The sequence below is a fragment of the Triturus cristatus genome, chromosome 3_2 (genome assembly GCF_964204655.1).
Source record: "Triturus cristatus chromosome 3_2, aTriCri1.1, whole genome shotgun sequence".
NCBI lineage: Eukaryota > Metazoa > Chordata > Amphibia > Caudata > Salamandridae > Triturus > Triturus cristatus.
Genome location: NC_140584.1, coordinates 1,058,033,855 through 1,058,057,795, shown reverse-complemented (window position 1 = coordinate 1,058,057,795; position 23,941 = coordinate 1,058,033,855). Strand labels below are relative to the sequence as shown.

Sequence of the window (23,941 nt, the reverse complement as noted above, 5' to 3'; positions counted from 1 at the left end):
CGACAACACAGATATCTGCCACCTCTTGAAAGTTAGTGTCTTTATAAAAACTGTTAAAAACCACATTCCACAACAGTACAATTTAAAATGTGTTTCTTTCTGCAGGTCTACATCCTTAGACTGCATGCTACACAAAACTCTTCCTGCTATACTCCCAAAACCCTGCACAAGAAAATGACATGGACTTAAACTTTCAATTTCAATTCAATACTTTATTCAACAATTAAGTTGTAAAAGTGATAAAACAATATACATAAAATTTCAACACATTTTTACATTTATGAATCGAAATATAAAAAGCATAAAATGAAATGACAGAATGCTTGGATACATTGACGAACCAACCAATATATATAACAATCTGGTCAATTTCCTCTAAGAATTACTTTGACATTTGATCAATTTGGAACGGATGGCCCACGCCCACTTAATGTATTTTGCCATTGCAATAGAAATTGTCGGGCTTGGATCAGTTGACAAAATTCTCATGGCTACCACGTAATTTCGGGTTCCCAACAATCGGCAAACAGGTAATACCCATTTCTTGCGTGGAACGGTATAGAGCGGACAAAAGAGGACAAAATGGCTCATAGATTCATGCTTGTCTAAGCATTCTGGGCATCTGCTTTCCGACCCCATTACCCAATGAGATGTAAATGATCGCAACGGAAGTGTGCCTATCCTAAACTGGAAGAAAAATTTGCGATCAGAAGGAACTTCTATTAGGCCCCAATACAATTCCAGTCTGGTGTCAGATTTGAACTCCAGAAATCTGCCAGTTAAAGTAGATGAGCACCCTTTAATATATAGTTCTAAGCCAATCATCTCCCAATAGCTATTTTTCAAAAAGTCTTTTGAAGGGAAGTCTGCATTAGAGGGGTCATCCCAGAGATCTCTCAGTCCCATGCGATATAGTAATAATTTTAGAGATTTCAGCCATTCGATCCTATGAGATGAATCTTTTTCTATGATGTCCTTTAGTCCCATTGCATAATGGCTAAGCTCATCGGTTGTCCATACCCTGCGCCAATATAACAAAGGACGCAGATAAGCTGCATCCTGCAAAGATTTTAAACCAAGATCTTGAAAAAGGGGTAACAAAGGGGTGCTCTGGGGGACACCAACAGCTTTCCGAATATACTCCTTTTCCATAGTATTCAAACGCTGTGGGTTTTTGCCATACCCCCACAGCTCGGACCCGTATAGAGCCGAGCTGCGGATCTTCATCGTATATATCTCTAAAAATGGCTCCATTGGCTGTGACTGCGAGGCTTTAAACCGTTTCATTAGAATGCCAGACTGTTGCTGGTATTTTAATGTCGAAAGTTCTATATGATTATTCCAGTGCATATTTTTCTGCAATGTTACTCCCAGATACGTAAATGCATCGACCTGTTCTAGTGAGGATCCATTCATAAGGATTGCACCTTTGAATGGTCTATACATTTTATTGGGTCTTGGGCCGTTGAGCACCATAAACTTAGTCTTTGCGACATTGATTTCCAGTCCGCGCGATAGACAAAACTCTTCGAAGCGCCGCAAGGTTAGCTGGAGGCCAGTCGGAGTTTTTGAAACCAGTAAAGTGTCATCCGCAAACATGAGGACCGGGACACGAACCCCAGCAAGAGCTGGGGCATCCGTTGGGACCCTAGAGAGGTACTCTGCCACCCCGTTGACGAAGAGTGAGAACAGGGTAGGTGCCAAGACACAACCCTGCCGCACACCCCTCTCAACGGGGAAAGGTTCGGTAACCTCTCCGGGATTACCCCAACGTACCCGAGCAAAATTGTCCTCATGTAAGCGGACGACAAGTGCCAGCAACTCCGGTGCCATACCCAGCTCCTTGAGTACTTGCCACAGTTTGTCACGCGGGACCAAATCAAATGCCGCCCGCAGGTCGACAAATACTACATACAAGACACCCTTATCTAAAACCACAGTCCTCCAATACAGCATTAGAAATCTAAAAACCTGGTCAATAGTACTGGTCTTGGGGCGAAAACCAGCCTGTAGAGGACTCAGGATATTTGCATCCTCCATCCAAGACTGGATTTTCCCCAACACCAGCCGTCCAATAATTTTTTGTATGGCATCTATTAAACTAATAGGCCTGTAGTTGCTAGCCAAAGACTTGTCACCTTTTTTATATATAGGGACTATTTCAGCGCCTTTCCACGATTGTGGTATTGCCATACCCTGAGCGATGGCATTGGCCAGGTAGGCAATGTAAAGGCGCCATCTCTGTCTATCATATACAAACACGTCTACAGGGACTAGGTCCATACCTGGAGCCCGGCCTAGATTTACAGTATCAAGAGCTCTATCAACCTCTTTAACACTAAAAGGCGATTCGCTATAAAAAATGGATTCATATACAAACTGACTGTCATCAGTATCCTTAGCATACTGGCTTTTAAAAAACTTTATCCAATCATCCTGGGGAACAGAATTATGTGGACTTTCTATAACTTCCCCCCTTTTCCACTTAAAAACGTCCCAGAACTTCTTTTGGTTCTTTCCGCTACACGCGATCTTAAGGTCTTGCCATTCACTCTCCTCCCACTCCTTTCTAGCATTCCATAATACCCTCTTATAGTTACTTCTTGCCTGCTTTATTTTGCTCAGATCCTTAGATTTGAGCGCAATTCCTAGTTCTTTCCGTGCTTGCTGACAATTATTATTAAACCAGTTCTCTTGTTTTTTTTTGTGGGATCGTTTTGCTAAACTTTTTTCACAAAAGTAACTTTTAAGTTTGGCAAAAAACGTAGTATGTATATTCTCTACAGTTATATCAGATTGGGTAATATTACAATCCGTCCCTATTAATAACAGCACCTCATCCAAACTACTTTCTATTTTCTCGACGAGATCGGGTTGCTGTACAACTTTTTCCCACTTCAGGTGACGTTCGTCATTTGTAAGCCGAACAGGCATACCTTCCGTGACATTTGCATTAACCATACATTCTCCCAGGCCTGATCTAAAGTAGGCTACTAGTGGGTTATGGTCACTTTCAATTCGAGGTTTTACCATCATATCCTCGAGACCATACCACATCCCGAGATGGACCAAGATATAATCTATAGTGCTAGACCTAACACCAGTATCAAAGGTTTTACACCTCGTTCTGTCAGAGGGTGTCCTACCATTTGCCGCCCTCAGTTGGTTAGTCAGACAGAACCCCTTTAGGTGTAAGGCAGCCTCAGTCCACCTACTTACTATTTTAGTCTCGAGCTGCGGGATACCCCATCTTATATCCTCCTCTTCCGATAGATACAAGTCCTGGTGACCCAACGGTTCGAAGGTCGTGTTGAAGTCACCTGCTACTAGTGGGAATATTTTAGTAGATCTTGATTCAATAAGAGAGTTAAGTGCGGTTACCACCTCCGACTTTTTACCCCCCGGCAATCCTCTAGCATAAACATTATAAATGTCTATGCATGAGTTTGATGGAAAATTTACTCTTATACCTAGGATATCATTATGCTGGTATTGGAAAGGATGTATTTTGCACTTTAGGGATTGTTTAATCCATATGACCAAACCACCTACTGGACGGCCCTTTGGCTTTTTGACTGCAGGGACATAAAAATTCAAATAGCCCTTCCTGAACACTGGCTCTACCGACCATGTCTCCTGGAAGAGGCAGATATCATGGTCATCAATGAAATCAGACCATAATGGTGACGCTAATTTGGATCCTATACCGGCCACATTCCAGGATAAAAATGTTGTACATCCTGCAGTGCTCGGGATTCCTTTAGATTGACCTATATTCGTAACAGATGGCATTATAGCTGGTATGTCTTGTCCAGACATAAGGCATGGGACTTGCTCTACATCTCTAATGATGTCACTTGTTATAACAATCATATTTGAATCACTGTCAACTCTAGGGTTCACCGTTCTCAACACCTCAACCATTTTATTTCCCTGGGCTGTCCCAAGGACTACGTACTCCTTTTCAAAACTGGAGCAACCACTGTTGTACTTCTGTCAATCACAATCAGACAGACCAGACAACACATCATATCGATTAAAGGACCTAATGTCCCCCATTGATTGACCCATGCGCATATCTTTCCTTCCAGATGGCTTTAACAAAGGTTGGGGTGATGGAACATAGAAGCAAGATAGTGGCGCTGTTCTAACTGGGGATGAAATGTCAGCGATCTGGGACCATCCACAAATATAGTCAACACAGTGTTTATCTCTAAAATTGATTATGACGCAGTCGCCCTTAATTGTCTTAGGTTTACTGCCCACCCAATTTACCCTCCTGGCAAATAGGATTTCAGCCCGCATATTGCCCGGCAATGGCCGTTTAGTGTTGAGCCAGAATATACATTTGTTTTTTGGGGCCCAGTATGTTTCCCTAGTGCCATTTGCCAAGGGTGGGACACCGGTCAAAACGACTACATATGGGGCAGCCTCGGGGGGGAGATGTATATCAATCAAATCTGAGGGGGGCTGGGCCAGGGATTGTGCCTGCGCGGACTGTTCGACATTATTTGTTGAGGTGGATAAAGTTCTATTTGTTCCACCATCAGCTGGATTAGATTTTTGGTTAATTTTTTCGTTTTGGTGGTTGACTTCTTCCACTGTGTCGCATTGTTCTGTTGGCCTTTGTGTTTCGGTATTTGCAGCAACATTGACCTTAACTTGGGTGTTCTTAGTGCACTTGGATTTACAGCATCCAGTTTGGTCATTGGCACATCCCAGTTGACTATTCTGGCCACTTCCGTCAGCACGTTGCCGCGCCGAAGACCATGCCAGTTCCATACACACAAGTCTGCTTTCGATTGACCCCAGTCTTTCGTAAATAGGAGCACATGCGTTTTTTAAGATTGTGTCCAATTTTTTCCAAAAAGCTTTGTCTCCCTGGTTCACGGGGTTACCCCCCTCGAGTATCGGTGAATTTTGTCTTCCTTCTCTTATAGTAGTTTCTGGGCATAAAGCAGAATCTGATCCTGAGCCGACCATAGGACCAGGATTCGCCTTTTTGGCTGTCGTAGACTGTTGGCCGCCTCTGCGCTTGTTTTTCCCGGTTAGGCCTGTATACTGTTTAGCACAACCCCCGTTGGCGCTACTTGCTGAACGGGTCTTGATAGTTGTCAGGGGTTTAGGTTGTGATACGGCAGTATCTGCAGTTGACCCTTCCACCGTGACACCCAACGTTTCAGGTAGGGGGGGAGTGGATACTATAGTTGCGCTGTTACACAGTTCCATCGCAGGGGATATTAGCCCCGCAGATGTCGGGGTATCGTGCGTGCGGCGCGGTGGGGATCTGGAGCTCGCAATAGTTCCCAATGATGATCTCTTGTCACATAAAATATCAAGAGACAGTCTTTTTTCTGTTAACTCTATGTCCTTAGCCAGAACTGACTGGACACGTACGAGAAAGTTATCAAGGGTTCCCATTAAGGCACCTCCTGTTGAACCCAAGGGCATGCCTTCTCTATTACCAGGCTTATTCATTGTATACTACGAATAAATTGGCCACAAGGCCCACTGGTTAGATGGATCCGAAGACCCCAGCAAGCGCGGTCTCACCTTTTGAATTCTCTTCCTCAGATGTTAGGGGGTGGGCCCGGCCCGGACTCGATCGGTCACGGACGGGCTCAGACGGGCCCGCCCTTGGCCCGGGCTTCGCGCCGGCTTCGTTCCGCGCGCGTTCCGCTAGCGCGACGTAAGTGGTTGGTATATATCCAATCAAGTACAACAAGGGGGAGGGCCAGGGAAGAGGACCCAGCTGCGCCGATGCAACTCCAGGCGCTGAGGGAGCTGGTCCTCGCAGTCCCACCCTCCTCCGATTCCGAAAGTCAGGTGGCGTTATGGCAGCAGCAGCAGACAGGTCAGTGTTCGAGGGACACGGAGTTCTTCTGAAGCCACGAGTTTAAATCCCCCGAACGGCGCCCGCGAAGCGGGGGCCGTGAGTTGTTGCAGGGGTCAAGGGGGAGGGCCAGGGAAGAGGACCCAGCTGCACCGATGCAACTCCAGGCGCTGAGGGAGCTGGTCCTCGCAGTCCCACCCTCCTCCGATTCCGAAAGTCAGGTGGCGTTATGGCAGCAGCAGCAGACAGGTCAGTGTTCGAGGGACACGGAGTTCTTCTGAAGCCACGAGTTTAAATCCCCCGAACGGCGCCCGCGAAGCGGGGGCCGTGAGTTGTTGCAGGGGTCAAGGGGGAGGGCCAGGGAAGAGGACCCAGCTGCGCCGATGCAACTCCAGGCGCTGAGGGAGCTGGTCCTCGCAGTCCCACCCTCCTCCGATTCCGAAAGTCAGGTGGCGTTATGGCAGCAGCAGCAGACAGGTCAGTGTTCGAGGGACTTTCAACTTTGTCCTCTATATTTTGAATGACCCTCTCGTTCATCTCTGCTTGCCTCCTATATATAAAGAATTCTGTTAGTTGCACGCCTATCTTAATCTTTATTTGAAACCACACCCCTGCAACCTAACAATATCTATTCAGTCCATCTTCCATTTGCTTCTCACACAACTTGCTCGAATGATCATACACAAGTCATTAATGTACAACAAAGAAACCAGTAAATGCATGGAAAAGTTTCTTTGAGTGCCCAGGACAAATTCCAATAACCAGTGGATTGACCATTAACTTTGAACTCCTGAGTAGCGTGCTACTCTCTGCTAGGTGCTTCATACCTTATCAGAGGTAGTAAGTACTCATGCTTAATTTGAGCCGGTAGTTTCCGGTGCTCGGCACCAGCACTTAATTGTCAGCACCGCGGCCTGTCACAATCTGCCACAAGATGGCACTGTCTGGCTAATTTAGAGATGACCACAACAACAGTTAATTATTAACTCAATGTACCTAAAAAATGAATATTACCTGCCACCCAATCCATCCTTATAGCTTTGGGGTCCTGAAATAGTCTGAACTGTCACACTTATGTGAATGTTAGTACATGTGTTGTTACTATCATTGGCGGCGCTGTCAGGGGCAATGTGTGATACAAAGTGCAGTTGTCTCCTGACGAAAGCCCTGGCACTTATTTGTTTGCAAATTAAGCACTGGTGAGTATTAAATTAATGTAAAATCAATTCCAATCATTTACCTCATATTCCACCCTCTGCTGCCTAATTTGCAGATTTCAACAAAACTAATTTTTAGGTCAAAGAGATCAAAAGTTACTTTACAAAAATGACTCTTGTGATGCAGCATAATGAAAGACATTTTGCAGAGCTTAACCAGTCTCCTTTCAGCTGTTGATTGCTATATGCGGGTATTACATGGGCACTAATGAGGTGAACCTTTTGCCCAGACACTATTAGTATACTATACCTATGGACCTGGGAATGGCTTTTGTTTGCAGAATGAAAAAAATCAGTCATATTTAAATGTATTTCTGACGGAGAAAATAATCATTGCATTTTTGTTATGAAAATCTTTTACTTCTTGCAAATACATGTTACACCGAAGACCAGCGCTCCATACTGTGTCACTCTTTACAGAGGAAACACACAATACTGTATCCTTCTATGCACAAAGATCCCCATACTGTATTCATCTTTACTGGAAGCACCCAATACTCTTAGTTCTCTCTCTCTTTCTTCCTCCTCCCCCCTCACTTCCCCTCCCAGGAACCTAAAGATTTGGGAGTATTCCCAATTTGCCAAAAATCCACAGGTTTCCCCACCCAGCCCCAGTGGCTACTATGTGCTGGTGGCTACTGGTGGACACCACAGGCCTTTCTTTGAGGGCCCGGGACTCTTTGCCACCTCCTGCACTGTCCTGGTCCCCGTCTGAACATCAGAATAGTCCATCCTTCATTTTCAATGAGCACAGAATTAGAAGGACAACAGTGCTTAATTTGTACCGGTGTTTACCGGTACTGATAACCGGCACCTATTTATAAACACTAGCACTTAATTATGACTGTCCACCACTTGGCGGTGCTTGCTGTCTGTCTTTTTTTAAGCCTAGGAAACTGTTTCACACTTCCATATACTTAAAAAACATAATGAATGAGTGCGAATAGTGCATTGTTAAAACTCAAGGGTGGGCTGGAATAGTTCAAATTGTCACACTTATGCAAGTTGGGCCCTGGCACTGACGTGCATATAAATTAACCACTGAAGGACAGCCAGTGAACATTTGCAATTTCAATGTATTGCTGCCCTTCTTCTATTTCCATGAATCAGAACAGAAAAGAAACTAGGACTATGGTTCTCGCTCCAGGCATGTGTGCAGGATGCCCCCCCCCCTGCTAAGGGTAAAGCTGCCGGTCGGGCTGTTGGCAGAGGTGGCGCTGTAAATTACCCCTAAACACTGACTCTACCCTTGTGTAACCGGAGTTCATCTGAGGCAAATGACTTCTGCTTCAAAGGGAGGCCTTCTAAAGCCTGATGCTGTGGGGGGAGCAGACACCCTCTGCCCGGCCACGGGTGTCCTGTGTGCTCCCCTGGGCGACGAGCCATGCTGCCGGGAAGGCATGCTCTGATAATGTGAATTTAACTGACTTTAACAAGAAACAAGGAAGGAAGCGGCACCCCAAAAAAGAATCACAGCCACCCCACTCGTCTTCAGCATGTCAGCAGACTCAGCAAGTGGGCCCCGCCCTCTCCCGGAGTTCGAGGGGCGTGGTCACGCAGGCGCGGCGTGGCCCCTCGGAGTGGCTCTCTGCTCTGTGTTTGGGTTTCGCCACCGAGGAGGAATGTCTGCAGGGCTGCGGGGCTCGCCTTACAAGAGCCCCGGGGACCGTGAGCAAATGTGCCGCATAATTAGGAGGGGACGGGCTCGATTTGAAACTTGGCTCCTCTGCGAAGCTCTCGCTGTGGTTGTAAAACACTGCTGGAGACGCTGTATTAGACAGACTCTGGTGGCCGTGAAAAGGAAGTGTGTGCCTATGGAGGAGCAAGCCGCTGTCCAGCCCCTTCTCTGCCCAGGAACTACAGCACTTAGAAATATGCACATTTACTCCTTTCCTGACTGATCAAAATGACGTTAGCATCACACTTTCTTTGACCAAATTATACAATCCAGTTGGCCCTTATTAGACTGTCGACCCTGGAAGGGAGCATATGTTTATTGTGTATATATTTTTCATATTGAATGCTTTGAAATCTCCCGTCCATACCCCAGAGTTTTACTCCAGTACTTCCTTCTAATCCCCCGTAGGACGAGTGATCTCGTAATACGTTATAATGAATCAACTCAAATTAGGAAGCACTCTGTCATGTTAACCCGCTGCCCTATATACGTCTCGCCCACCTATGTATGGTGTATGGCAGCTGATATATTCCATTGTCTTCCTTCCTCTGCAGCCCTTGATGCATAAAGAGCCAGGGTTCGAATCGGGTGTCTGTCCCCTGAACCCGCTGTTCTTGGAGCATGGAGACCTGGGCTCTAACCCTGGCTTTGGTGCTAACGCGTGACTGTGAGCCGATGGTGTGATTGCCTGAAAACACAGGAATATTAGGCCAGCAACGAGTCAGTGTATCTATACAATTAATAACCTAGGATGTCCATTATACCTTCCTCCCTCCCTCTCCTATTGATATTTTGTATTGCATTTTTCTTTTCTGCTGCTTAATAAAATTCTTTTAAAAACTTAGGATGTCCATTATAGGTCCAGGAGGGCCAGACCAAGTCAGACAAATCTAGAAACTATGACCTGAAATTAAACTAATTCACATAGTCATAGTTCATCCTGAACAAAATACATGGGTCACCGGTGTGAACCTTCGTTGGGCAACGCTGGCGTAAAGCATTCACCGGAGTAGGCCCCGAAGTCACAGCTGATATCACACGCCTATGCACATTCGGTCAGCTACATGGGAGCTGGTGTATGTTCAAGAACAGTGAGTGGCCTGTGGGCCAAGTGCCTCTCAGCTTAGCTCATCTAGTGTTCAATTTGTGATGCCCTCTGGAACATCTGTGAGGTCCGACCAGCCTTCGCCACCATAAGCCAAGGCTGGACAGGCATTGCCCTCACAGTGAGCACAACTCACACTGGGCGCTGTTTGCCACCCTCTGGTGATCTGTAAAGTAAAGACTAGTAGACAAGGCCAACGAGACCTCAAACTGAAGCGAGCATCGCATGGGGAGAGATGTGAGGCACATACTGGACAGACGGAGGCGCTTACCTGTCTGCAGCAATCCGGCCCCGCTGTCCTTCACCCCGAAATGTTGCTGGATGTCTAGCAGCACCCCTGTAGAGACAACAAGGCCGCGTTAGCTACAGTGTTTGAAAAGCAAGATGGTTATAGAAACATCACTTTAAATCAGTATGCAGAGTCCTGCACATAATAGACGGTTTTAAGTATTGCATGCACATTTTGTACACGGTGCATATCTATCTATCTATCTATCTATCTATCTATCTATCTATCTATCTATCTATCTATCTATCTATCTATCTATCTATCTATCTATCTGTCTGTCTGTCTGTCTGTCTGTCTGTCTGTCTGTCTGTCTGTCTGTCTGTCTGTCTGTCTGTCTGTCTGTCTGTCTGTCTGTCTGTTCTAAACCTGAAGGTGCATATGAAAGGCTGGTAGGGTGGGGCAGAATAAGTACAAGCCAGGTTAACCTATTGGTGTTCATGTGGCTGGTAGAGCAGGGGCAGAGTCAGCACATGTTCGCCTCATATGTTGACAAATAGATAGGTTCGCCTACAGCAGGTAGGTTTGGGGCGGAGTCATTGCATGTCAGGTGGGCCTCCAAGTTGAGGCCACTGATACATCAAACAGCCCTCAGTTAGTTTTAGCACACTGAGGGATAGCATTACCCACCCCTTGAATAAGAACGCACCCTCACACCCCCGACAAAGCAAACAGTGGAAACTAAAGAAGGGAAACAGATACAGAACTCCACAAAGGCAATGGCAACAATACAGGAATCACGGAGATTAAGCACAGAGCCAAACAGACACACAAGGGAGGCAGCAGAGACAGAAAATGGGAAGATGGCCAAAGTAGGCCGTGATGAATGCACGCCTCCCATGGGCAACATCCGATAGCTTTGGGGATGACTTCACGGCCCTCCTATCTTTGACGCCGCCCTGTAGACAATGCCACACCTGGCCCCCCAGGGCCCTCTGCAGCCCCTGCTTCCGCCAGGGCTGGCTCTTCCATATCCAGTTGTGGCCCATGGTCTTTTTCTCCTGCACTCTGGGTGGAGACACAGACAGATGAGTGTGAAACCATTAGATCACCCAAATCCATCTGTATGCAGCCTGGAGACAAAACTCTTCCAGGTCAACGCATGATTTAACCTGTATCTTTCCCCGGTGGCCTCTTCCGGGTTCATGCAGAGGATCCGAAGACATTTATGTAACAGGAGACTCAAGAACCAGCCCCAGGAGGTACCTGAGTGCACGGACTGTATGCAGCAGAGCTGAGAGCAGAACTCTTGACTGAGCACGGCTCATGAACGCAAAACAAGCCCTCTGCACACATCACATGCTGTTAGCTACTTAAAGCATACACGATTAATCCAATCATGCATTAAAGTAGTGACCTCGTGTCTTTCCAATGGAGAAAGAACATAATACAATCTCCATTTAAGTACAATTTGCGAAATCTGAGCTTATAATATCGAAACTGATATCACGGCTGCAAATGTATGAGCATCCCTCGGGCCGCATTCCCGTCCATCATTTTTTACCACACCAAGCTAGACAAAGGCCATCCTTATGCAACCAGCACTCTTGAGAACAGTCCATCCCGAACTGCTAGACAAGACCCCTTCCATAAGGGAATACAAGCAATCCCAGACCATTTCTGGTCTATTCGGGCCTCATCAGTAGGGTGTAGCTTGAGTCGTATGACACAGTGACTGTGGGACCAATGTATGGGCATCCCGGTCACACACGGGGCACCTATAGCAGCAAACACCACGGTGACGGAGGCAGTGCTTGAAAAGCCTCCGTTCGGTTTCTACTGCAGATGGAATCTGCTCTTAGGGACCTCAAACGGAGAACCAGCGATGCTATCCACAGTGAGTAAGGCCACGAGTTTCCTTGTATGGTGCCACACAGAGCAGCAGCGTCAACGAGACCAGCAACATCGCAGGACTAGAGATGAGAAACTGTAAAAAAGAAATGACAAGATGCCAAGCCACTCAGCTATTCCTTCTTCTCAACACAGATCTGGCGATTTACATTCATCCTTCGAACTAAAGACCCTCCTTTTCAAGCAACACCCCCTCTTGGGTAGCACTCTCCCTGGATGACTGTCCCCCACAGAAGAGACCTCCTCTGTCGCTTCCAGTCCTACCCCATCTCCCTTCATCACCCCCTCTTGGGAAGCGCCTATCCCTGGATGACTGTCCTCCACAGAAGAGACCTCTTCTGTCGTTTCCAGTCCTACCCCATCTCCCTTCATCACCCTCCTGTTGGGGAGCGCTCTCCCTGGATGACTGTCCTCCACAGAAGAGACCTCCTCTGTCGTTTCCAGTCCTACCCCATCTCCCTTCATCACCCCCCTCTTGGGGAGCGCTCTCCCTGGATGACTGTCCTCCACAGAAGAGACCTCCTCTGTCGATTCCAGTCCTACCCCATCTCCCTTCATCACCCCCCTCTTGGGTAGCGCTCTTCCTGGATGACTGTCCCCCGTAGAATAGACCTCCTCTGTCGTTTCCAGTCCTACCCCATCTCCCTTCATCACCCCCCTCTTGGGGAGCGCTCTCCCTGGATGACTGTCCCCCACAGAAGAGACCTCCTCTGTCGTTTCCAGTCCTACCCCATCTCCCTTCATCACCCCCCCTGTTGGGGAGCGCTCTCCCTGGATGACTGTCCTCCACAGAAGAGACCTCCTCTGTCGTTTCCAGTCCTACCCCATCTCCCTTCATCACCCCCCTCTTGGGGAGTGCTCTCCCTGGATGACTGTCCCCCACAGAAGAGACCTCCTCTGTCGCTTCCAGTCCTACCCCATCTCCCTTCATCACCCCCTCTTGGGAAGCGCCTATCCCTGGATGACTGTCCCCCACAGAAGAGACCTCCTCTGTCGTTTCCAGTCCTACCCCATTTCCCTTCATCACCCCCCTCTTGGGGAGCGCTCTCCCTGGATGACTGTCCTCCACAGAAGAGACCTCCTCTGTCGCTTCCAGTCCTACCCCATCTGCCTTCATCACCCCCCTCTTGGGTAGCGCTCTCCCTGGATGACTGTCCCCTGTAGAAGAGACCTCCTCTGTCGTTTCCAGTCCTACCCCATCTCCCTTCAACACCCCCCTCTTGGGTAGCGCTCTCCCTGGATGACTGTACCCCACAGGAGAGACCTCCTCTGTCGCTTCCAGTCCTACCCCATCTCCCTGCAACACCACCTCTTGGGTAGCACTCTCCCTGGATGACTGTCCCCCCCAGAAGAGACCTCCTCTGTCGTTTCCAGTCCTACCCCATCTCCCTTCATCACCCCCCTCTTGGGGAGCGCTCTCCCTGGATGACTGTCCCCCACAGAAGAGACCTCTTCTGTCGTTTCCAGTCCTACCCCATCTCCCTTCATCACCCCCCCTGTTGGGGAGCGCTCTCCCTGGATGACTGTCCTCCACAGAAGAGACCTCCTCTGTTGTTTCCAGTCCTACCCCATCTCCCTTCATCACCCCCCTCTTGGGGAGCGCTCTCCCTGGATGACTGTCCTCCACAGAAGAGACCTCCTCTGTCGCTTCCAGTCCTACCCCATCTCCCTTCATCACCCCCCTCTTGGGTAGCGCTCTCCCTGGATGACTGTCCTCCACAGAAGAGACCTCCTCTGTCGCTTCCAGTCCTACCCCATCTCCCTTCATCACCCCCCTCTTGGGGAGCGCCTATCCCTGGATGGCTGTCCCCCACAGAAGAGACCTCCTCTGTCGTTTCCACTCCTACCCATCTCCCTTCATCACCCCCCTCTTGGGTAGCGCTCTCCCTGGATGACTGTCCCCCACAGAAGAGACCACCTCTGTCGCTTCCAGTCCTACCCCATCTCCCTTCATCACCCCCCTCTTGGGGAGCGCTCTCCCTGGATGACTGTCCTCCACAGAAGAGACCTCCTCTGTCGCTTCCAGTCCTACCCCATCTCCCTTCATCACCCCCCTCTTGGGTAGCGCTCTCCCTGGATGACTGTCCTCCACAGAAGAGACCTCCTCTGTCGCTTCCAGTCCTACCCCATCTCCCTTCATCACCCCCCTCTTGGGAAGCGCCTATCCCTGGATGACTGTCCTCCACAGAAGAGACCTCCTCTGTCGTTTCCACTCCTACCCATCTCCCTTCATCACCCCCCTCTTGGGTAGCGCTCTCCCTGGATGACTGTCCCCCACAGAAGAGACCACCTCTGTCGCTTCCAGTCCTACCCCATCTCCCTTCATCACCCCCCTCTTGGGTAGCGCTCTCCCTGGATGACTGTCCCCCACAGAAGAGACCTCCTCTGTCACTTCCAGTCCTACCCACCTCCCTTCAACACCCCCTCTTGGGGAGCGCTCTCCCTGGATGACTGTCCCCCGTAGAAGAGACCTCCTCTGTCGTTTCCACTCCTACCCATCTCCCTTCATCACCCCCCTCTTGGGGAGCGCTCTCCCTGGATGACTGTCCCCCGTAGAAGAGACCTACTCTGTCATTTCCAGTCCTACCCCATCTCCCTTCAACACCCCCCTCTTGGGGAGCGCTCTCCCTGGATGGCTGTCCCCCACAGAAGAGACCTCCTCTGTCGTTTCCAGTCCTACCCCATCTCCCTTCATCACCCCCCTCTTGGGTAGCGCTCTCCCTGGATGACTGTCCCCCACAGAAGAGACCTCCTCTGTCGTATCCAGTCCTACCCCATCTCTCTTCATCACCCCCCTCTTGGGTAGCACTCTCCCTGGATGACTGTCCCCCACAGAAGAGACCTCCTCTGTCGTTTCCAGTCCTACCCATCTCCCTTCATCACCCCCCTCTTGGGTAGCGCTCTCCCTGGATGACTGTCCCACGTAGAAGAGACCTCCTCTTTCGTTTCCAGTCCTACCCCATCTCCCTTCATCACTCCCTCTTGGGAAGCGCTCTCCCTGGATGACTGTCCCCCACAGAAGAGACCTCCTCTGTCGTTTCCAGTCCTACCCCATCTCCCTTCATCACCCCCCTCTTGGGGAGCGCTCTCCCTGGATGACTGTCCTCCACAGAAGAGACCTCCTCTGTCGCTTCCAGTCCTACCCCATCTCCCTTCATCACCCCCCTCTTGGGGAGCGCCTATCCCTGGATGGCTGTCCCCCACAGAAGAGACCTCCTCTGTCGCTTCCAGTCCTACCCATCTCCCTTCATCACCCCCCTCTTGGGGAGCGCTCTCCCTGGATGACTGTCCCCCACAGAAGAGACCTCCTCTGTCGTTTCCAGTCCTACCCATCTCCCTTCATCACCCCACGGTTCTGTATGTTCAATCGGTCCTCATGTGTACAACATGTTCGTGCTTCTAGATAGAACAGTACTTTATAAATACACAGATACACATATATAGAGCCCTGTAAACCGAATCACCTCTTTAGCATTCGTTTTAATTAAACAGGTGAGGAACATTTAAAAGATCGAATCCCGCACGGGAGTTTTATCAAAGAATACCGGCCAACCATCAGAGGTTTTTCCATACCATCTGCCACTATTGAATGTAGTCTCACCCAGTATCTGTTCCAAACTTGGACCAATGAAACACTGCTCTACAGTCTGCTCTGTTTACAAGGCCAGGAGTTACCTCACCTATGACTTTTATTTTTGGCCGATGAGCTGGCGGAAGGGAAATGAGTTGAAACTACACAAAGTAAATACATCATTGGACACCAAGTTATTTTTTCCTCCTATTTCTGCCTCCGTGACTTCTGAGACAGGTGGTACCATGGGCCAAGTGTAGAACCAGAACATATAGTTTTAAATATTGATCTATACATTCCACATCAATCTACATTGACTGTATATAAGACATGCAGTTGTGGGGTTACACATGGTAAATCTGTGCTTGCCTAAAACACATTACTTTCACAATATTGCAATATTGCGGAGTCGACATTCTGGATACAGTATTTCTGTTGGACAATATTTTTGTTGTCGCTGTTCTGACATACAGAAGGGGCAGTTCGCGGGTAGCAGCTTCGTCTTGTTCGCTCTAACGGTTGTCCAGGATATGGCTATCAATATTTGAGATATTTGATCTGCATGTGGCACCTTATCAGATGCTCCCAGAGATACACCCATAAATAAATATATAGATATATGCATGCTTTCATGCATGCAATTGAACATGGCTACATATGCTTATGCAAACATGTATGCCTATGTGGCTATATATACCTCAATGCATATGCACCTCATACAAAATAAATGTGAATATACATATGTATGCGTACATAAATACATTCATCGATGCATGTATATTGACACCCACAGGCCTGCCGCTGCACACAGTGCTGCCGTGTGACACACAGTTTCACACCTCATCACACGGTAGCTAGGCGAAGAGTCACTATCAGCTGGAACCCCTGCCATGAAGTGGGTTTCCAGTTTGGAACAGTCACCATCACGGGTCAGCCGGAACCCCTTCCATGGAGTGGGTTTCCAGCTCGGAAGAGTCATTATCACACTGTCAGCTGGAACCCCTTCCATGGAGTGGGTTTCCAGCTCGGAAGAGTCACCATCATGGGGTCAGCCGCAACCCCTTCCATGGAGTGGGTTTCCAGATTGGAAGAGTCACCATCACAGGGTCAGCCGGAACCCCTTCCATGGAGTGGGTTTCCAGCTTGGAAGAGTCACCGTCACGGGGTCAGCCGGAACCCCTTCCATGGAGTGGGTTTCCAGCTCGGAAGAGTCACCATCACGGGGTCAGTCGGAACCCCTTCCATGGAGTAGGTTTCCAGCTAAGAAGTCACTATCACAGGTCAGCTGGAAACCCTTCCATGGAGTGGGTTTCCAGCTAAGAAGTCACTATCACAGGTCAGCTGGAAACCCTTCCATGGAGTGGGTTTCCAGCTCGGAAGATTCACCATCACACAGTCAGCTGGAACCCCTTCCTTGGAGTAGGTTTTCAGCTAAGAACAGTCACCATCACGGGGTCAGCTGGAACCCCTTCCATGTAGTAGGTTTTCAGCTCAGAAGAGTCACCATCACACAGTCAGCTGGAATCTCTTCCATGGAGTAGGTTTCCTGCTCAGGGACCAATGCTTTGCACCGCAGGGTTCCATCTAAAACCTCCCCAGGACATGGGAGGTGGCTCCAGATGAGTACATTCTTGCTATGCGGGATGTACGCGGGGCAGGGTATCCACCCCTTCCCCTTCCCTATCCCCACACGTTGCCAAGACCCCTACCTCTTCTTTGTATGATCACACAGTAAGAATTGATTGCCTTGGGGTTGGCAGGTCCGGACACAGGCACGCATGCAAACATACAATTTGGAAGGCGTCCTTGGCATTTCAGAGGAAGGTCACATGTGGCTGAAGAAGATTTGGGGTTTTAAAGTTTTAATTGGCCGCTGCTTTCTGCTCTGCATCAGCCCGGTTTCAGGTCCCCGCGGCCCACGGGCCTTTTGATATTGGAGTGCACGCCTCGCAGCGCGCGCCGCGGCCCGCGGTGATGTCATGCGCCCTCCACATGGCGGGAAGTGATAGTTTCCTGTGATCTACCTTTCCCTCTCTGCCTCTCACAGTTCAGCGCAAACGTGTTGTAACCGAGCTATCCCCTGGGCGCAAGTAAAGCTATACGTTTAATTACATTCATACAATAATAGTTTTTTTTATACTTGAGAATGCGCTTTTTCTGTTCAAATGGTATTTTATTTAGGTTATAACAGGTTACAGCATTTTTCATATTCATTGTTTTTGGCACTGTTCGATTTCCCTTTGTATGTCAGCATCTGGAGTGTGGTATGGATGCATGTTCTAGCCTCCTGGATTTTGGCAAGCGCCTTGTATTTGAACCATGTGTGCTACGGACACGTGATGCAGCACACTTTTTAACTCTACGATTCGGATTAAAGTGGTCCTGCTTTTTTATCACCCTTCGTCTCCCAGTTCACATCATGAATAAATGCCACATTACTTATTCCAATGGCTCCCATGTGCTTCACTTAGTGGAAATGGAAAACGGACTAGGGCCCCCCCCTCCACCCTTGTGCTAGCTGAACTTATTTTTGTCGGCCATCTTGATTCTAGTGATTTCTACTGTACAGAAACAGACAGCAAACCACAATGAAAACGCACAAACCTTTTTTTTGGGCGGTAAGCAGATCGGGTATGTTTCATTTATCTAACACAAATATTTATTGTATGGTCTAAATGTTTTAAGTCATGTTTGAATTCTCTTGCTGATTTATCAGAAACATTGTGGTTTGTTTGAGGTTTTTTGGCAGAGTGCCCACTGCAGTGATTTCACTGGAAAAATTAAAGTCACTTGCAGGGTGTCAAGATTAAAATGTTGAAATCATCCTTCGTATAGGGAGCGTCAGCAGATTTCTGGACTGGCTTGGAGGTGGCTTCCATCTTGCGCTACAGTGGAGGTGCTTACACTGTCTGTCTGTTTGGGCAGAATACTTTATTTAGGGGCTAAGATTTAATTTAAGGGAGTTTGGCAAAATGGCACCATTAGCCCCTAAATGTTCAATTTCTCAGAGTGCCAACCATCCGCAGCCGCTGCAAGTAAGAGCGGTGGGGCCAGGTGAGGGGGGATTTCAAGATACGACCACAAATTAAATAAATAATTAATTTTCACTCGTGATCGTCTCTCGAAATCCCCCCTCACCTGGCCCCACCGCTCTTACTTGCAGTGGCCGCGGCTGGTGCCAACCACATAATCTGGTCCAGTGCTGAAACTAGAGCAGAACTCAACAGGCTTCATCCCTCAGGCGTCTACTCCCTGGTAGTATTGTATTTAATTATTTATTATTCATGAAAAGAACTAAAATAGAAACAGCTACAACACGCTCTCTAAAGGCCACATATTAATAACATGCTACAAGAGTGCGCAAAACTGAAACGTTACCCAGAAGGGATTTTTTTTTCCAGACGAGCAAAAACTACGTTTTTCTATTCAATACAGACATAAAATGGAACTATGCACTCAAAACCAACTTCTTTGGGTCTTCAGAATGCCCAAGCGTGAACCCCCATTTACTTTTTTATTTTAAGGGGTCTATTTTTTTGGCACCAAGGTCTCTATGGCAATATAAGACACTTGGTGGCTATAGGATCCGTTTTTATAAGGAACATCTCTAAGCCAGCATAAGACTTTTCGGTGTAATTGAATATACAAGTATCAAGGCTGACATTGGAGATGACCATTTGAGTTGAAAGTACCAAACAGCACGCGCTGGGGCTCCTTCTCTGATTAAAATGAATTCTGGAACTAAATGTGATGTATCAATTCAAGGTCTAGCTTATCAAAAAGCACGGTGGAGCTCTGCTCGGTATGGTTGTTTTCTCCAGATGGTACCACATGCTGTTATCTTAGCGGATCCCTTGTGGTAAGGATACTTGTTCAGGTGCATATGCGCCAACAGACCCGACTCAGGAAGCAGACTCTCGATTTGTAAAGCAATAAATGGCTTTCATTTACCTTTCTCCCACCTGGAATTTTCCCCACTTTAATACAAGTCAATGGGGAAAATAAATCCTCCTGATCACTTTTCAAAAATATCCCTCTTTCTTCTCTCCAAATGTTGCCATGTATGCCACAGGTACCCGGTACCTACTGGAATAATATTAGCAGGTACCCGCGAGTATTTGGGTGGTATCGCTTAACACGTGAAATCACTGTATCGGTTGCCTGCTTATATGGTAACTCCCTCTAGGTGGACACCCGAAAGCCAATGGAGTAGTCTCTGTACATGCACTGGAACATGCAGAATCACGTCCACGGGTGCCTCCTGGTACGACGCCCATTCAGAATCTTATCCATTGCTGACCCTTCATGTGCGGTGGGGTCTGTGCCGTCCGATAACTACCACCTTCCTCTTGTCTCTTGTTGCCACTGTGACACAGTTGGCACGGCAGTGATGGTGTCATAGCCGAAATAGGAGCAGGCACAGTTGATACTGGTGAGCTGCCCTGGTGGAGCTGACGACCACTTTATCTGTCTGTTCGAGTAAAGGGAATCATGATTCACCCTTCCAGACTCTGAGGTATATATGCTTACAGTGCTTAATTTGAGCTGGTGGTTTCTGGTGCTGGCACCGGCACTTAATTGTCAACACCGGCACCTATGACAGTCTGCCACATGGTGGCGCTGTTTGTGTTATTTAGAGATGAGCAGAACAACAGTTGTTTCTTAACTCAATATACATTACAAACAACTCATACCTGCCACCCAGGCCATTTTTTTAGTGTAGGGGGCCTGAAATAATCTGAATTGTCACACTTTTAGGAGTGTGATGATTAGTAGTGTGTTAGTATTCTCTTTGACAGCGCTGGCAGAGGGAATGGGTGGTGCAGGCTGCAGTGGCCTCCAGACGGGGGCCCGTTTATCCGCAGTAGGACTAGGAGGAACCCATAAACAACACTACTAACGAAGGTTAGACAATTAATGTTCATTTTCCAAGTGTTTATGATGATTAGCCCTAATTGTATTAAAGACACAGGGGCGAGTGTTATGCTTTACTTCAGGGGTTTATTGTTCTTCTGACACACTGTATCTATGGCAACAATCTATTTTTCAATGCATCAGTCTGCGTTGCACCTGTCGCGTCTATCGACCTACATACACCTCCACGTGCAGGTCCTCGCGCTCGGCCAGCCCACCCCTCCCATCTCCCCGTCTCTTCATCTACGCGCCTTTAGACCACTCTCACTTCATTTAAACCCATTCACCTGCTGTGCCTGCCTCTCTGTTTATACCGTGTACGGCCTGGTTGCCACGGCAACGGCTGCTGATGTAAATCAAGATGCACTATAGTGAAGTGACATGTTCCATCTCAGAAAGCGAGAGCTCGCTGATGGATACGACCCCTTCCACTCCCCGCAGGCTCCACGCAACACCCCGCACCAGCCCTCCCTCTAACGATACATATTTATTTAGCTTGAAAGGACTGCCTGGCTGTCTTTCTTTGTATTGATGGTTCATATGGTATAGATAAAATTGTGTAGGCTCGAGAAGAAAAACGGGCTGAAAGGAGCTTAAATATCAGAGAGGCAACCTGTCTTCAAACTACCTTAGCCCCGAGGCCTGGGGGAGAGGTGCTGCGTTTGCCGGGTCGTTTGGCCCTCACATGGATTCCTTTCTGGCTCGCAGATTCCATTCTGGCGCGCACATGTGCATTTCATCAAAACTGTCGGACAAGCAGGGCGTTTTCTAATGCTTAAAACCCTGGGTGGACGACTTGTTGGAGTCCCCCCTGGACGTTAACAAACAGCAAATGCCTGGCTGCCGGCCAGCTCCGAGATCCTCAAAAACAGGCATGACAGAAATGAAATGAATGGTTTACATCTCTTTGGTCACCCAGTAAACAGTGGCTACAAACAGTGGTGGCGCGCTCCCTATGTGTGCTCTTTGAGTAAATGTTAAATGTAGTTCTCTGGTCAATCAAAGCCAAGGGCACTGTTATTTATGTCAACTTTACAGGCCGCACCCTGCTACTAAGTCCTCTTTCCATGACAGTGGTGATGGGTTTATTTATGAGACGTTGGAGAGGCCTGGGTTGTCCAGCGCCATGTTCAAAGGGGGTCAACATCTCCTGACAAGGCTGTGTAGAGCAGCGAATACCGCGTCGGTCTCCGAGAGCAGCGAGCTGATGTCATTTTTGTATATATTCAATATGGCGGGCTTGCCCAGGCTTTTGAAAACGTCAGGTTGGTGCCATACTGTTGATGGCGAACACCATGAACCCACTGAGAGGTGCTACGGGGTTGTAGCAAGGGTGGGTAGTAGGCTGTGGCAGGTGGAGGTGCCGCAGCCGGACTATGAGAAACAACCAGCTTGAATCATTCCCTAATCTTTGAATGCATTCCGTAAGAGGCAGGGGACGGCATCGGCCACGCCTAAATTATGGTGGTCGTGCCGGTCCCCCGCCAACGAGCAGGGAGGCTGGGGGGGGACACAGAGCACGCCCCGCCTCCCTTTCCTTAATTGGCTGTTTTCAACCCACCACCCGGAAGTGATTGAATCACTTCCGGAAGTGATTGAATCACTTCCGGGTTGCGCAGTGGTGGACTGCCGGGGGCGGTTTAAACTGGTCCCCGGCGGAAAGTGGCCTTAAAGGGCTCAGGGAGCGGCAAGAGCGGCCTCTTTGCTCGCCGCTCCCTCAATGGATTGGATCTCGGACCTCGCTAGGAGGTCTTAATCAATTTCTCCCACCTACCATCTCCTAAAGCAGAGGTTGTTGAGTAATGTGTTTGTTGTTTATGGTGTTTTTTCTCCCACAACAGGATGATAATGTACTGTGGTCTATGATGTTTTATCCCGTAGAAAGGGAATGATTATTGTTTATTTTACAGGTTCACCACTTATTGTCGTTTAATTATGATTTTAAAATTGTCGTATTGATAGTGCTATTCCTTGGTCGGCGGTAAGGTCATGATTGGTGGGCTTAAATTTAAGGTCTTTGGGGGCGCCGCCATTTTTTAATGGGAAAGCCTGGGAGGGGGGGGGGGGGGTGAGGGACAAATGGTCTCTCATAAAACTCCAGGGGCAGTTACAGCCGGTTGGCTGGAAGGGTGCGGGGGGAGAGGAGTTGTGCTTTCCGGTAGGCTGGTTGGCCACCCTGCCCGCACGCGCACAAGGGCGCAAGTAAGCTGCGCATTACTGCATGGGCCCCTTATGGAGATAATTTGATAGGCGTAGGGGATGTTTGGGGGGGAAGTACCCTCCCGGGGAAGCAGGCCGCATGCGCACTCCGGTTATGGAGATAATTTGATGGGCGTAGGGGGTATTCGAGGGGGGAAGTACCCTGCCAGGGAACCGGGCCCCCTGCGCATGCGCACTCCGGTTAAGGAGATAATTTTCTGGGTGTAGGGGGTGTTCGGGGGGAAGTACCCTCCCAGGGAACCGGGCACCTTGCGCATGCGCACTCCGGTTGGAGTGCGGGCATAGCTTGATCAAGATTCTGGGGGCTCCTTATGACCTTGCCGTGGGCTCAAACAGGGATACGCAGAAAGATAATGTTATTTGTTTTGAATGTTAAGTTTAAGATAGGAATATCTATGTATTAGAAACTTGTTAAAGTTAGGCAAGAAAACATATGTACCTATCGATGTAACGGTTTGGACTTTCTGCGTATTGCGTATATATACTGTAAATATACTGTATTGTTTGAATATTCATTTTTTATTTTTAATAAATACGGCCGGGGTTTACGACCCCTAATCCAAAAAATTGTGTTTTAATGGATTGTTCGCCTTGGCGGAAGATGGGAGGTGAGCACTTTGGGACACCGGGGTTGGGCCCCATCTTCACCCAGGGAGGGATACAGAGTTAGAGGGGGATTAGGCCGTACCTGGCCATATTCTTTGTGCGCCATCCACACACTTACAAACACCTGTTCACGCCTGCCCAGAGGAAACCAGCACTTAAGATGCTCGAGGCAAATGCTGTATACAAACCTAGTAGTCAAAAACAACAGGAGTATAACCCATAGACCAGGTTGAGATCTGGGTAAGTAAGCAAAGACTAACAACAATGTCTCAACCGGCATTATTGAGAAAGGCAATTATACATGTATGTACAAGACATTACAAGGAGAAGAAGGAGGGAGACTCGTGGTTTGTTGTAAAATGTGCTCATGGCATCATATTATTGATATGTACAAGAATATATAGTTCACAATGGATTATTTACAGTAGTTGGTCACAGTTTCATAGACATTTTGTGTGAGAACTATAGTTGAATTTGCGCCGCGAATTGTGCTGAAATGTCGATGATGTTTCGATCCTAGTTATTCAGGATCATCTTCAGACACCGGCAAGCCGCACACGTCTGTGGCGGCTCCGCACTGATCTGAGCGCTCCTACAGCCATTGGATGTATTCCTCCTTCGAACACCGTGTCTTTTACGGACAGACTCTCCGGACCGTTA

At 48.3% G+C, this 23,941-nt stretch overlaps 1 protein-coding gene across 2 annotated transcripts in view; it reads right to left on the bottom strand.

Moving 5' to 3' along the window:
- Positions 1-23,941, bottom strand: part of SPNS2 (SPNS lysolipid transporter 2, sphingosine-1-phosphate) — a 295,960-nt gene that overhangs the window by 196,680 nt on the left and 75,339 nt on the right. For both annotated transcript variants that reach the window (XM_085649769.1, XM_085649770.1), the window contains exon 2: positions 10,105-10,170. In XM_085649769.1, the coding sequence (XP_085505895.1) occupies positions 10,105-10,170 (66 nt within the window). The remainder of the gene's footprint in view (positions 1-10,104; positions 10,171-23,941) is intronic.